Source organism: Sturnira hondurensis, unplaced genomic scaffold, assembly GCF_014824575.4.
Source record: "Sturnira hondurensis isolate 20B ecotype Veracruz unplaced genomic scaffold, ASM1482457v3 Scaffold0009733, whole genome shotgun sequence".
In the NCBI taxonomy this organism is placed as follows: Eukaryota; Metazoa; Chordata; class Mammalia; order Chiroptera; family Phyllostomidae; genus Sturnira; species Sturnira hondurensis.
Window position 1 is genome coordinate 5395498 of NW_028082364.1, and position 13196 is coordinate 5408693.

A 13196-nucleotide genomic window follows, 5' to 3' on the forward strand; every position below is an offset into this window, starting at 1 on the left:
GCACGGACCCAGTGAGGGTGCGGGGCAGACTGACCTCGGTCACACATTCGCAGACAGATAAACCAGCAGAGGAGTGAGCAGTGAGATGGACCAAGCAGGCCCCAGCGGGCAAACCCAGTGAGTGCGCAAAGCGTTGGTCCCGCATTTGACTGTGAGGCCCATGAAATCCAAAGACCTACAGCCAAGATTGCTTTATCCAGCAAAGCTTTCACTTAGAATGGAAGGGCAGATAAAGTGCTTCTCAGATAAGATCAAATTCAAGGAATTCATCATCACCAAGCCCTTATTATATGAAATGTTAAAGGGATTTATATAAGAAAAAGAAGATGAAAAATATGAACAGTGAAAGGATAGCAAAGTCACAGTTATTAACAACCACTAAAACAATAGCAAACCAAGAGGACAGCTAGATCGGGAGTGGAACCACAGAAATGAAGAACACATGGAGGGTTAGCAACAGGGGAGTGGGAGGAGGAGAAGGTACAGAAAATAGCATAGATGGTAGGTAGAAAATGGTTAGGGGGGAGGGCAAGAATAGTAGGGGAAATACAGAATCTAAAGAATTTGAGACACATGATCATAAACTAAAAGGGGGCAGTGGTGGGGGGGTGTGCAGGGTGGAGGGGAATGAAGGGGGGAGATAAAACAACTGTAGTGGTATAATCAATAAAATATATTTTTAAAAAAAAGGCTTTCCAGGAGGAAAAAAAAAGAAAATTAGGAAAAAAAATTTGAACTTCATGATAATAAAAATACGATCTGTTGAAGCTTATGCGATGCATCTAATGTCATGTTTTGAAGAAAACTTATATGGTGTGGCTCAGTGGATTGAGTGCTGGCCTGCGAACTGAAGCGTTGCTGGTTCGATTCCCAGTTAGGTCACGTGCCTGGGTCCCCAGTGCGGGGCATGCAAGAGGCAGCCACACATTGATGTTTCGCTCCCTTCTCCTTCCCTTCTCCTCTCTCTAAAAATAAATAATTTTTTTTGAGAAGTCTAGTATTCTGCGGCATGAATTAGGCCACTCACTTCTGGCTGGCTGCCCTCTCTTGCAGGCTGGGTTTGAGCCTTCTCTGCTCAGCTAGAGCTCTGGCCATCTGTCTAAATCTCTTGCCAGCTCTTCGTTCCTCTTTGTGTTCCTCAGGGTTATACTTCTAAGTTCTTTTGATGCCGTTTTAGTGGGGTTTCAGGAGGTGGTGATGATGATCACTTGAATTCACTCTCCCAGATTTAACCAGAAGTCCTGTGTCATGCACTCCCTAGACCCTCGGTTCAAGTAGTTGTTAGATTTGTCATTCTGCTGAGGTGGTGGCAGTGGACTCGAAATCAGGCAACCTTACTGCCTGTCAAGTACTATAATAAACAGGCATTGTATGTGACCTTTGTTAACTAATACAGTTACTTGAGGTGGGCACCATTATTAACCTGTTTGAAATGTTGAGGAAACAGATGTTTGAAAGTTAGATAACAGCCACGTGTAGCTGGCATATGGTAGAGCCGAGATTTGAACCCGGGCAGTCCGTTCTTAGAGCACATAGATTTAGCAGTTTTAAATTGCCATCCTGGGCATTACCACAGCTCTGTTGCAGGACCGAAATGAGATAGTTGCTTTTTTATTGCTTTTCAGATGGTTTGGTGCCATAAAAATATGAGGTGGGGCAACAGTAGGTTTACAGTTACTCTGTAACTATAACGTATGGAAAATGTACAAGAATAAACTCTGTTTTGTGTACTCACAACTGTAAGCCTACTTTTGCTATACTCTATGTGAGGCCTTAACCTTGAGAAAGAAATTAGACATTTAATGGAGGAATTTCAAAATTTGTGATGTGAAACCTCTTGTTTGTTCCTTTTTTGTTTTTAAACCTTTTTTTCCAGGACAGTTAAAGCTAAAAGCTTTAAGAGCTTTGTGGACAGGAAAAAAATAACTGTTTTGTTCAGTAATTCACATCCAACAAGATCTATTTTCAAACAAATTAAAGGAATTAGAGACCTCAAACAAAATTACTATATCCAGATGTTAGTTTAGTTCTAATTATATTTAAAAAGAAACTGGAAAAGTTAAATCACTTGCTGTCGTAGATGCTATATGAGGCCAGAACACTAAAGTATGTTTGTATAAATTATACTTAAGGTTTGGGTCTTAGGTGAGCAAATTTTAGCATTTTAAATATTAAACAGGAATTTTACTCTTTTTGAGTGAAAGATTTCTTCAGACCTATCCGCTTGAATGACAGTGTTTTATTCCCTGGGAGGATTAAAGGTGAAATTGAAGCCCATGATTTCACTTTTAAGAAATTGACAGATTTTATCAACAGATTTCTCCAGCCTCAGAAAAAGTTGATCATCTTGAGCATAGTAATTGTTATGCTTTCTTAAGTAATTCCCAAAATGTATTATTGGTAAGATCAACATGAAAACATGGCTCATAGTGCTTAGGTCCGTGTGCCGCTTGTAATACTAGTAGCCATGAACTTGGCTTTAGACTTGACCCTTTCCATGGGAAAGCTGAACTGAAGGACTGAATGGGATTGTGCCGCCCCCTGGTAACAGTGTTCCCTGCCTACTTTCAGACTGGATCAGTCTCAGGGACGGACCCATCACCATATCTGATGACTCTGACGAGGAGGGAGTTCCAATGATGATCACACCGGCTCCTCAGCAACACGACGAAGAGGACCTGGATGATGATGTCATCCTGACAGAAGTGAGTTTGTTCTTAGAGTTACCACCGTGCATGGGGCATTACTGCGAGTTTTAGTGATCCGATTCCTCAGTCATCGGTGGTGGGCGCTGGGCCTTGTGGGACGGCTGAGAGCCCTGCTTGCGCCGCACACTTAGCGGCACTCGGTTCGCACGAGTCCTATGTTTCCGAGAGCAGGCCCCTCCCACCCTGCCTAGTCCCCTTCCCTTCAGAAGCCCCACGCTTCTGTGTTCCTGGGCTTCTCTGCGCTGTTGCCCCATCCGACTGTTCGTGTGCTGGGCCACGCGTAGTGCTTCCTACAGGCTTGTAACCTATCTTACTGTCAGGTAGCATTCATCTCCCCTAGTACGCCCATCTATTTCAGAATCCTGGATGTTTTTCTGCTTATATTTTTATATAAACTCTGCAGAACAGCTTTTCTAATACAGGTAGGCAGATAGACAACAAATCCTATTGTTAATACTTACCAAACAATTATTATAGTATTGACCCTTTCTAACTAAGATCAAGTTTTGTCAATTTAAATATCTGTTGATTCTTATATTAAGTTCATACTCAGTCACCTTATTTTTATTGTCTGTAGTCATTTTTTCATTTGACTTTTATAATTTCTCAAGGGATGGCACCTTATTTATCTGCAAATAATGCTTACAGTTTGTTCCTTATCTGATTATATTAAATGATACCTCCTCAAAATTTTTAAGTAGTAGTAGTAATGACATAGGAAAAATAACCACCAACATAAATGAGAATACTTTAATGTGGTGGTGGCTTTTTTTGCATGAGAAAACTTTTTTCAAGTTATGCTAAGAAAGTAGCCATCTACTTTGTTTCAGGTTTTTATTAGTCGATGTAAATTCTATTAAATTCTATATATTCATCTCCAAATTTAAATACTGTTTTTAATACATTTTAATTCTGTATACATTTTTATTTATTTTTAATATTTATTTATTTATTTTTAGAGAGAGGGAAAGGGAGAAGAAAGGGAGAGAAGCATCAGTATTCAAGAAAAGCGTGGATTGGTTGCCTTTTCCACACCCCCTACTGGGGACCTGGCCTGCGACCCAGGCGTGTGCCCTGACTGGGAATCAAACTGGTGACCTTTCAGTTCACAGGCCATTGTTCAGTCCACTGAGCCACAACAGCCAGGGCTTAATTCTGTGTATATATTTAATAACACTACGCTGTTTTTTGTTTTATACAGTCGATACTCACTTTGCTTTCTCTAATTTTTCTTTCTCGCCTGAGGATTTACATGTTTATTAATTTTAGAGAGGGGGAAGAGGAGAGAGAGAGAAAGAGAGACAGGTAGAAAAACAGACAGACATTGATATGGGAGAAACACATTGATTGGGTGCCTCCTATATGTGATCCGTACTTAGGGATTGAACCCACAACCTTTGGTATATAGGGCAGCACTTCAACCTACTGAGCAACCCAGCCAGGGTTTGCTTTCTCTTTTCTTTCTTTCCTTCCTTCCTTCTTTTTCTACTTTTCTGCTGAAATTCTCAATCTAGTCTTTTATTTCCTTAACCATGCTAAGCATGTTATTTTAGAATCCATGTCTGATAACTTCACTGTCTGAAACCTCTGTAGGTTTGTTTCTGTTGTATGTTACTTCTCTTGGTTTGGTTTTCTATAATGTTGCATCCATTTCTTAAATGCCTAGTTATTTTTTATTGAATGATAGTCATCACTGTGTATGAAAAATTTCAGGTTCTAGATGATATCATCTTTTTTCAGAGAGGGCCTGCTTTTTGTCTCAAAAACGGTTAGGGGCCCTGGCTGGTGTAGCTCAGTGGATTGAGCGCGGGCCTGTGAACCACATGATCGGGGTTCGATTCCCAGTCAGGACACATGCCTGGGTTGCAGGCCAGTTCCCAGCAGGGGACTCATGAGAGGCAACCATACACTGATATTTCTCTCCTTCTCTCCTTCTCTTCCTCTCTTCCTCTCTAAAAAAAATAAATAAAGTAAAATATGTTTTTAAAAAAACGGTTAGGGGACCAGCAATCTCAGGTTCAGGATTTTTTTTTTTAAGATTTTATTTATTTGGCCTGGCTGGTGTAGCTCAGTGGATTGAGCACGGGCCTGGGAACCACACGATCTCGGTTCAATTCCCAGTTAGGCCACATGCCTGAGTAGCAGGCCAATTCCCAGCAGGGGACTCACAAGAGGCAACCGTACATTGATATTTCTCTCCTTCTTTCCTTCCCTTCTCCTCTAAAGATAAACAAATAAAATCTTTTAAAAAAAAAACAAAACTAAAACATCTTTAAAAAAAGATTTTATTTATTTATTTTTAGAAGGGGAAGGGAAGGAGAAAGAGAGGGAAAGAAACATCAGTATGTGGTTGCCTTTTCAGCACCACCCACTGGAGACCTGGCCCACAACCCAGGGATGTGCCTTGACTGGGAATCAAACCAGCGCCCCTTGGTTCACAGGTCATTTCTCAATCCACTGAGCCACACCAGGCAGGGCTCAGGTTCAGGAATTGAACCTGTCCAAACTAGGATTCAGTTCCCAGGAGGTCCAACATGTTTACAGTTTACCCTTATTCAGTGGTGTGGCTCTTGGAGGACTTACACTAGAGCTTGAAATTTATCAGAACCCTTCCCCCTGTTGAATTCTGAATTTCAGTTTTTGTACCCTTAGCTTCTCAACGAGGATATCAAAAGTTTTGTTTATCTCATTCTTTATTTTTTTTAAGATTTTGTTTACTTATTTTTAAGGGGAAGGGAAGGAGAAAGGGAGGGAGAAAAACATCGATGTGTGATTGCCTCTGGTGTACCTCATATTGGAGCCCTGGCCTGCATGCATCCCAGACATATGCCCTGACTGGAAATCGAACTGGTGACCCTTTGGTTCACAGGCTGGTACTCAATCCACTGAGCCACACCAGCCAGGGCCGTGTTCATCTCATTCTTTAGTCAGGCCTGGAATTGGCAGGTGCACGTGTAGGGAAGTACCCCAATGTGGGGCTCATTTTGCCGTATTTCTTTCTGCTGGTTCCTGTCTCCTGTATCTGAGGCCTTCAAGTAGATGTTTTGGTTTTGCTTTTGCTTTTGCTTTGACATTCTGACTAATTTTTCTGCATTTACTCTATTGTCAGGTTAATCTGAATGATCTGCCACTCCACTCGTTGGACTGAAAAGCCCACTTGTGTGTTTTTTACCTCTGTGCGTTCTAAGTCACAGTGTTCCAGGAACTCTTAGTTATAAGTTGGGTTTTATTTAGTGGCTCTATTTCTTTTTTGTTTGTTTGTTTGTTTGTTTGTTTTGCTCACTGGGGTTTTTTTCCCCTCTCTTTTTAAAAAATTTTATTTTAATTGTTGTTCAAGTACAGTTTTCTGTCTTTTACTCCCATCCCACCCCACCCCACCCCACCCGCCATCCCTCCCCATAGTGGCTGTATTTAAAGAGACTTCAATTTAATAGGTGAATTGGCCACATAGTTGTTACATAGTTTGTTTTTAGTTCTGTCATAGTATTTAATATGCTTCATTTTGTATTGTTTATAAAAATAATTTTTCACTGTATTCCTTGTGTCTTTGAGGTTTTATTTTTATTTCTTTTGGAAGCATGAGTTCTTGATTGATTTGGAAGGTTTTGTAAAAAGTTTATTTATTTATTTATTTATTTATTTATTTATTTATTTTAGGCAGAGGGGGAGGGAGGAGGGAGGCATCAGTGTGTGGTTGCCTTTCGAGCCCCCCTATTAGGAACCCGGCCCACAACCCAGGCTTGTGCCCTGACTGGGAATGGAACTGGTGACCTTTTGGTTCATAGGCTGGTGCTCAAGCCACTGAGCCACACCAGTCAGGGCAATTTGAAAGGTTTTTTTTTTACATTTTATTTATTTATTTATCTTTAGAGGGGAAGGAGAGAGGGAGAGAAACATCAATGTATGGCTGCCTTTCATGCGTCACCTGCTGGGAGTTGGCCTGCAGGGAACTGACCTGCAACCCAGGCATGTGCCCTGACTGGGAATCGAACTGCGGTCATCTGGTTCGCAGGCCTGTGCTGAAAGTTTTTTATCCGTAGTTTTATTCTTTTTAGTTCTTCACATAGTTATTTTTATACTTTTGAATGTTTTCTTTACATTTACTATTTGATTTATCTGCTCTAAGTGTATAATTTGACCCCAATTCCTCTATTTCCCTTTCTAACTTTTGATGGTTATCTTATTTCTACAAATCATGGCTTAAACCATTTATATTAAAGAGATAACTGTTCTATTACTTCTTTTTGCCCTTGTTTTTGTATTTTGTCATTATTTCACCTGCTACGTAGTGCCAATTTTCTAGTACATGTTACTCATCTACCATTCTTTTTTTAATAGTTAGGCATCTTCATATAGTTTCTGGATTGTATGTTATTGTTACTCAAATTCGAAAGCATAAATTTTCTTGGACAAGTTTTTTGTAGGCAGTTATGTTGGAAAAGGGCTTAGGCTAGCAGGAATTCTCCTTATGACAGAGGGCACGTGGGGGAGGGCATTTGCGCACACGCAGTTACGTTTATTTAACCTTCGCTTCTTAGGCCTCCTGGCAGAGATGGCCAGATCAGAGCAGCCCAGTGCAAAGTTCTCTCCACTCTGCCTCCCGCAAACGTTTGTGTCAGAGAAGAGAAGGGCCAGAGACGGCTCTATTCACTCTTCAAATTGGACATCCGTTTCCAAATTGGACATTGTTTTTTAAATTTACAAGTAGCACCTGATTGCATTCTCTACAGAAATGGAAACAATACAGATAAAACTAAAGTCTCTTCACCAACCCTCCTTCCCCGGGGGTTTCCCGGAGAGGCTGTTGTTTCTGGTTTGGCACGTAGCCTTCCAGATCTTTTCCTTTGAATTTGTGTGTGTGTGTAGGTGTGGGTGGGTGTGTGTGTACATATATATACCTTTAGAAATGGCTATGTTGTGTCTGTGTTTTGATTTTTTTAAATACGGAATTACTTTGCATATTGTTCCGCAACTTTTCTTCATTAATGCCATTTCTTTGCTGAACTTCCCGTTTCAGTACACATAGGCTACCTCAGTCTGGGAGAGGGCGTTTGGAGAGTGTTCTGTGGAGCAGACAGTTCACTTAACTGTTTTCTTAGGGACAAACTTTAGACCACGTCCAGTGCATTTTATACTATAAGCATTGTGGCAGTTAATTTCCTCGTATGCATCCCCTTTAGATTCAGCAGGGGTCATAGGTAGGAAAAGGTGATATTGATAAAATGTAGGGATGTATGTTTTTTATTTTAATAAATAATGCCAAATTGCTCTTCTAATTACACCAGCAGTTTTATATTACCTAGCTAAAATTTTCTAGTCTTATGGGGAGAAAAAAATCTTGTTTTCATTTGCACTTTTCTGATTATTGAGGTTTACATTTTTTTCTGTTTATTGAACATTTCTCATGCATTTACTGTGTTGTTAATTTTTCATTATTTTTCTACAGTTTTTGTTTTAGTGACCTTGGGTGAGATTGTAATTCAAACTGTAACTCAGACTTTAATATATGAATGGCTACTTTTATTCTTATAGTAAGTATAGTATGATCAAATTTCATCGTTCTGATAAGTATGAAGAATAGGTTTTGTGGACGAGGGTGTTTTTGTTTCTTTCCTCTCGTCTCAGAAGCATATAAGTACATACGGAGGCAGAGACATAGGAAAGAAATTGAATTGTTATTATTAAAATTTTATTTTTTTCTTAGACAAGTAAACCTCAGATATCACGACCCAATCTCATCAAACCAGCTGCCCAGTGGCAAGATCTCAAAAGTCTGGGAGAAGAAAGGCCTAAAAAGTCTAGAGCAGCTTTTGAATCAAATAAGAACAACTATTTTTCAATGTATAACAGCTCGTTGTTTAATTCTGGGACACAGGGTGATTCTGAGGATGACTACGGTGAATTTCTGACTCTTGGGCCTCCTGGAGTTTCTGAATTCATGAAGCCTGGTGGCCAAACAGAAAGAGAACCCAAGCCTGGACCAAGTCATAACCAAGCAGCAAGTGACATTGTCAATCCCGGATCAAGGCCAAAAGTCTTTATCTGGAGAAAAGGTGGCCTCCTTATTCCAGAGAGTGACCCTTTGGACACCCAGAACCAGTCGTCCGAGTCATCGGAAGACTCAGAGTCGGACCTGCTGTCAAACCTCGGGGAGTCGGCTGCTATCCTAGATGAGCAGGCCATCGAGGAAGACTGCTGGTTAGGCCACCCGTACTTACAGCCTCCAAACCAGCAGCCCCGGGAGGCCACAAACCAGGGTGTTCCTCGGGAGCGGCAGCTTGGGCCGGAACTGGGCCCACTGTTCTTTCAGCATGAGCCCCTAGGGCTGGCTTTTCCAAGGCCTGCTTTTCCAAGACCAGCACCCCAGCAGGATGGGATTCCAGGCCCCTCTTCTCCTCAGCCTGCCCACCCTCTAGGAGAGCTGGAAGACCAACAGTTAGCAATAGATGGCGACGAGCCAGGCCCAGCCTTTCCACTGCAGGGATCTCAGGAGCCCCATTTGGAAAACCTTTGGGGGCAGGAAGCTACTGAGGGAGACCAAGAAGCCGTTGCACTATTAGTGAAAGAAACAGTAAGTTTTCTTCTATTAAATAAGTAGTTATAGGTGCTACACATACTGAGTTTTCTTTTATTGCAAAAGCATTGTGTATGTGCACTTCATTTTCCTAAGGGGTACAAAGCTGCATTTACAGAATGGAAGAGAAACTCTGAAAATGTGAAAATTAAATCAAGATTTCTTATTGTTTTTAATGCCCCGGCAAGCCCTTTGGGGTTCTAGCTGCGGATTGTGGATTCCCAGATTGAGCAGTTGAGCACCCCCCATTTTTAAAATGGCATCGAGTCAACTCCAAAGTCAAACCTTTCCAGCAGGTTTGCCGAGTCATCTAGAACTGCACTGTCCAAGATGGTAGCTTCATGCAGTGGTTGAAGTTAAAATGTCTTAACGATTCATAAAATTTATAGTTTTGTTTTCAGTGGCAGCAGTCACATTTTAAGTGCTCTGTAGCCACTTGGGGCTGAACAGCAGCCACGTTGGAAAGCACAGAGTAGGGTGTTTCCGTTGCTGTACACAGTTGTCGGGTAGCACCTGCCTAAATAGTGGTGCAGGACTTTCTGTCCTGGCCCTGCTGCCCTTGCCTTTGAACTGTGTCCTAATCCTTCTTCCCCAGGTTTTCTCATTGGCCCATGAGGTCCTGTGCTTCTTGAGGGTGAGCACTAGAACGTGCTTCATTCATCTTTGGCCTCCCTGCGCTGGGCAGGGGTGTTTAATGTTTGTTAAAAGAATGAAGGGTGTACAAAGTGGAGGCAGAGGACCAGGTGCTCTCGAGGGACCCTTCTACATTCCGTACCCCATGTAGACAAATCAATCTGGGTATCTCATGTGGGGTTTGGAGCCAGACACAAACTTGCGTTATAGCCCTTTTCTCGTTTGTACTCATTTATATACTTTTTGACATCTGGTTTTTATTGCAGTTTGAAACCATTCTAGTGGATGAAATATAAGTAATATTTTTGTTCTTCTCCAGGAAATAAGATTTCCAGATGTAGCAACTGGATACATTGAGGAAATAATTCATTTGAAGAATTACTATGATTTGAATGTGTAAGTACACCACCATGCCTTTTGTAATTTTTTTATTGTAATGAAATATACAAAACATACAAATTTATAATTTAACCATTTTCAAGTGTATAGTTGCATTAAGCTAGTTCAGTTTTACGCATCCATCACCACCGTGCATCTCCAAAACTTTCTTCCCAAGTTGAAACTCTGTCCCCATGAAACACTAACTCTTTGTTCCCCATGCCTTCTCCCCAGCCCCGGCACCCCGCCTCCCCATTCTGCTCTGTGTCTCTGTGACTGTGACTACTCTGGGGACCTCGTGGAAGTGGGATTGCACGGTGCTTGTCCCATCGTGACTGGCCTGTCTCACTTAGCAGTGTGTCTTTTTACATGGTCCTGTTAGAAGACTTGTAATTTTAGTCAGACACAGATTTGTTTTATTTTTCAGTCTTAAGGAATCCTGCATGTTTGCTTAACTCTGAGCATTGATAGTACATGTGTTTGGGCCACGGTGTTAAGAGATTTTTTTTCTCTATATTTGTACTGAAAGTGCCTTGCAGCCAGTTCACCTGTTTAATGGAAGTGTTTGAATTCAGAATGAAAAATAAGCCTTTTCCCTCTTCCACTCTTTCTCCTCCTTTTAGTCTGTAGAGATGGAACAGTTGTAAATTCAAAAAGAACAGTAGAATATTGAAATTAATCAATTTTCAACTAATTAATACAGGTTATTTTAATTAAACAAAAGAGGTAGTGTATACTTCCAATACCCCAGCAGATCGTTTTCCACACACACCACGTGGAAACCCCTGGCTTCATTCACGGGTGGGCCATCTAACAAAGATGTCTCTATTGGTTGGCCAGACTCTGGTACCTGGCCGTTTTTGGCCTTCAGGAGCCACGCTTACCAGAAGTGTCGACGGGCAGTTAAAGTGGAGGAGCTGCTCCGCATGTGGTCTGTCGTGCGTGCAGGGTGCACGTGTAAGGAGTTACTTGGGTGTCCAGGCCTGTCCCCGCAGACAGTGCATTCTTTTTTTTTTTAATATTTTATTTATTTATCTTTAGAGGGGAAGGGAAGGAGAGAGGGAGAGAAACATCAATGTATGGTTGCCTCTCATGGGTCCCCTGCCGGGAACTGGCCTGCAACCCAGGCATGTGCCCTGACTGGGAATCAAACCGAGATTGTGTGGTTCACAGGCCCGAGCTCAGTGCACTGAGCCACACCGGCCAGGGTGACAGTGCATTCTTAATGGGGGCTGGTTCTCAAGGCAGCCTTCGAAGGTCTATATAACCTACATTGGTCACGATTCTGTCATGGAACAAAGGATTAGCATCAATGAGGGTGTGTTTCAGTCATCAGGGCTGGTGGTAGGGAAGAGGAAAGCTCAGAGAGAAGAGGCATTTGGGACTCCCGGAAGTGATGGTGAAGAAAAAGGTGCGGAGGTGTGCTGACCAGTCTGGGAGCAGGATGAGGTCGGGGCTCTGCAGCCAGGCCAGCACTGAGCATCCTTGGGGGGTTGCAGAGGAAGTTCACTTCNCGATTCTGTCATGGAACAAAGGATTAGCATCAATGAGGGTGTGTTTCAGTCATCAGGGCTGGTGGTAGGGAAGAGGAAAGCTCAGAGAGAAGAGGCATTTGGGACTCCCGGAAGTGATGGTGAAGAAAAAGGTGCGGAGGTGTGCTGACCAGTCTGGGAGCAGGATGAGGTCGGGGCTCTGCAGCCAGGCCAGCACTGAGCATCCTTGAGGGGTTGCAGAGGAAGTTCGCTTCCCTGTTCTTTGGTCCCCAAACCCTTGGTGAGGAGAAGAGCTGGAGGTGAGCATGTTTCCTCTTTGCCGCTTGTACTGTCTTACTATTAAAGGCTCTACTGCTGACACTGGTTAGGAGGGACCTGGGGAAAAGGGAGTCAAGTGAGAACCATGGGTGGGGAACCTGTGAGCAGGTGGAGTCATCCTAAGAATCTGCAGGATCCGGGAAGCAAGGATTGGGTAGGTGAAGCCTCACTTGCCCTGTGAGCATGGGGCTACGCACCACCCAAGCTGACCAGCTGATCTTGAACTTTAGAATCCTCCCAGGAGCACACTTGGTTGCCTGATTTGGGTGTTGCAGGTCAGCCTTGCTAATTAGCATTTGTTCAGTCTGGGTGAGGATGCATCTGTGTGTGTTACCTTACTCTCTGTACCCTCACTAGTGCGGTGTTTTGTAGTGGTGCTAAAGAGACAGGCTCTGGGTTTGCTGAGAAAAGCGGACACGGTCTGTTCCTTTGGCCTTGCAGGTGGGAGAACAAACGAGTGTCACTAAGACTGCTCGTAGGGATGGATGTGACCGCAGGGTCACAGAAGTATGAACGATTGATAGGAGGGCATTACCTTAACTCTCTTAGCAAACTAATTTATTGTGAATGTGAATACACTTTTTCCCACCCCTTGTTGGTTACATGTTTTTTTGACAAATAAATACTTTCATCTAAATTCTCCAGTTCTGTACAGTTCAACCAATAAGAATTTCAGTGACTTTATTACATTGACACCCAACTAATAGGAAAACTTTAGAGGGCTTTGCTTTTTAAACTGTCAAGCAAAAATAGTAATTCAGTGTAACTGTCTTTGGTCTATGTGCTTTGTTTTTCTGATCTGCAAACATTTTAATTCCTTGATAGGTCACTTATAACTTATAATGTGTAACCAGGAATTTCATTTTTCAAACATTGCTTTTGAATCAGTAGGCAGGTGTGGGATTTGGAAGCCGTATGAAAGTAATGTCATTTATTTTTGCAGAATTTGTAATTTTCTTCTGGAAAATCCAGATTATCCAAAGAGAGAAGACCGAGTGATTATCAACCCCAGTAGCAGCCTGCTTGCCAGCCAAGACGAGACGGAGGCGAGTGCTGTGCTCTTGTCCTGCGGTCCTTACCGGGAAGTGCTCT

At 42.3% G+C, this 13196-nt stretch overlaps 1 protein-coding gene across 3 annotated transcripts in view; it reads left to right on the forward strand.

Annotated features, from left to right (window-relative positions):
• Window positions 1-13196, forward strand: part of RNF216 (ring finger protein 216) — a 118444-nt gene that overhangs the window by 12415 nt on the left and 92833 nt on the right. For 2 of the 3 annotated variants that reach the window (XM_037057882.1, XM_037057883.1), the window contains exons 3-6: window positions 2572-2705; window positions 8413-9279; window positions 10235-10311; window positions 13048-13150. In XM_037057882.1, coding sequence (XP_036913777.1) covers window positions 2572-2705; window positions 8413-9279; window positions 10235-10311; window positions 13048-13150 — 1181 coding nt within the window. The remainder of the gene's footprint in view (window positions 1-2571; window positions 2706-8412; window positions 9280-10234; window positions 10312-13047; window positions 13151-13196) is intronic. The other variant, XM_037057884.1, reaches the window with a different exon arrangement.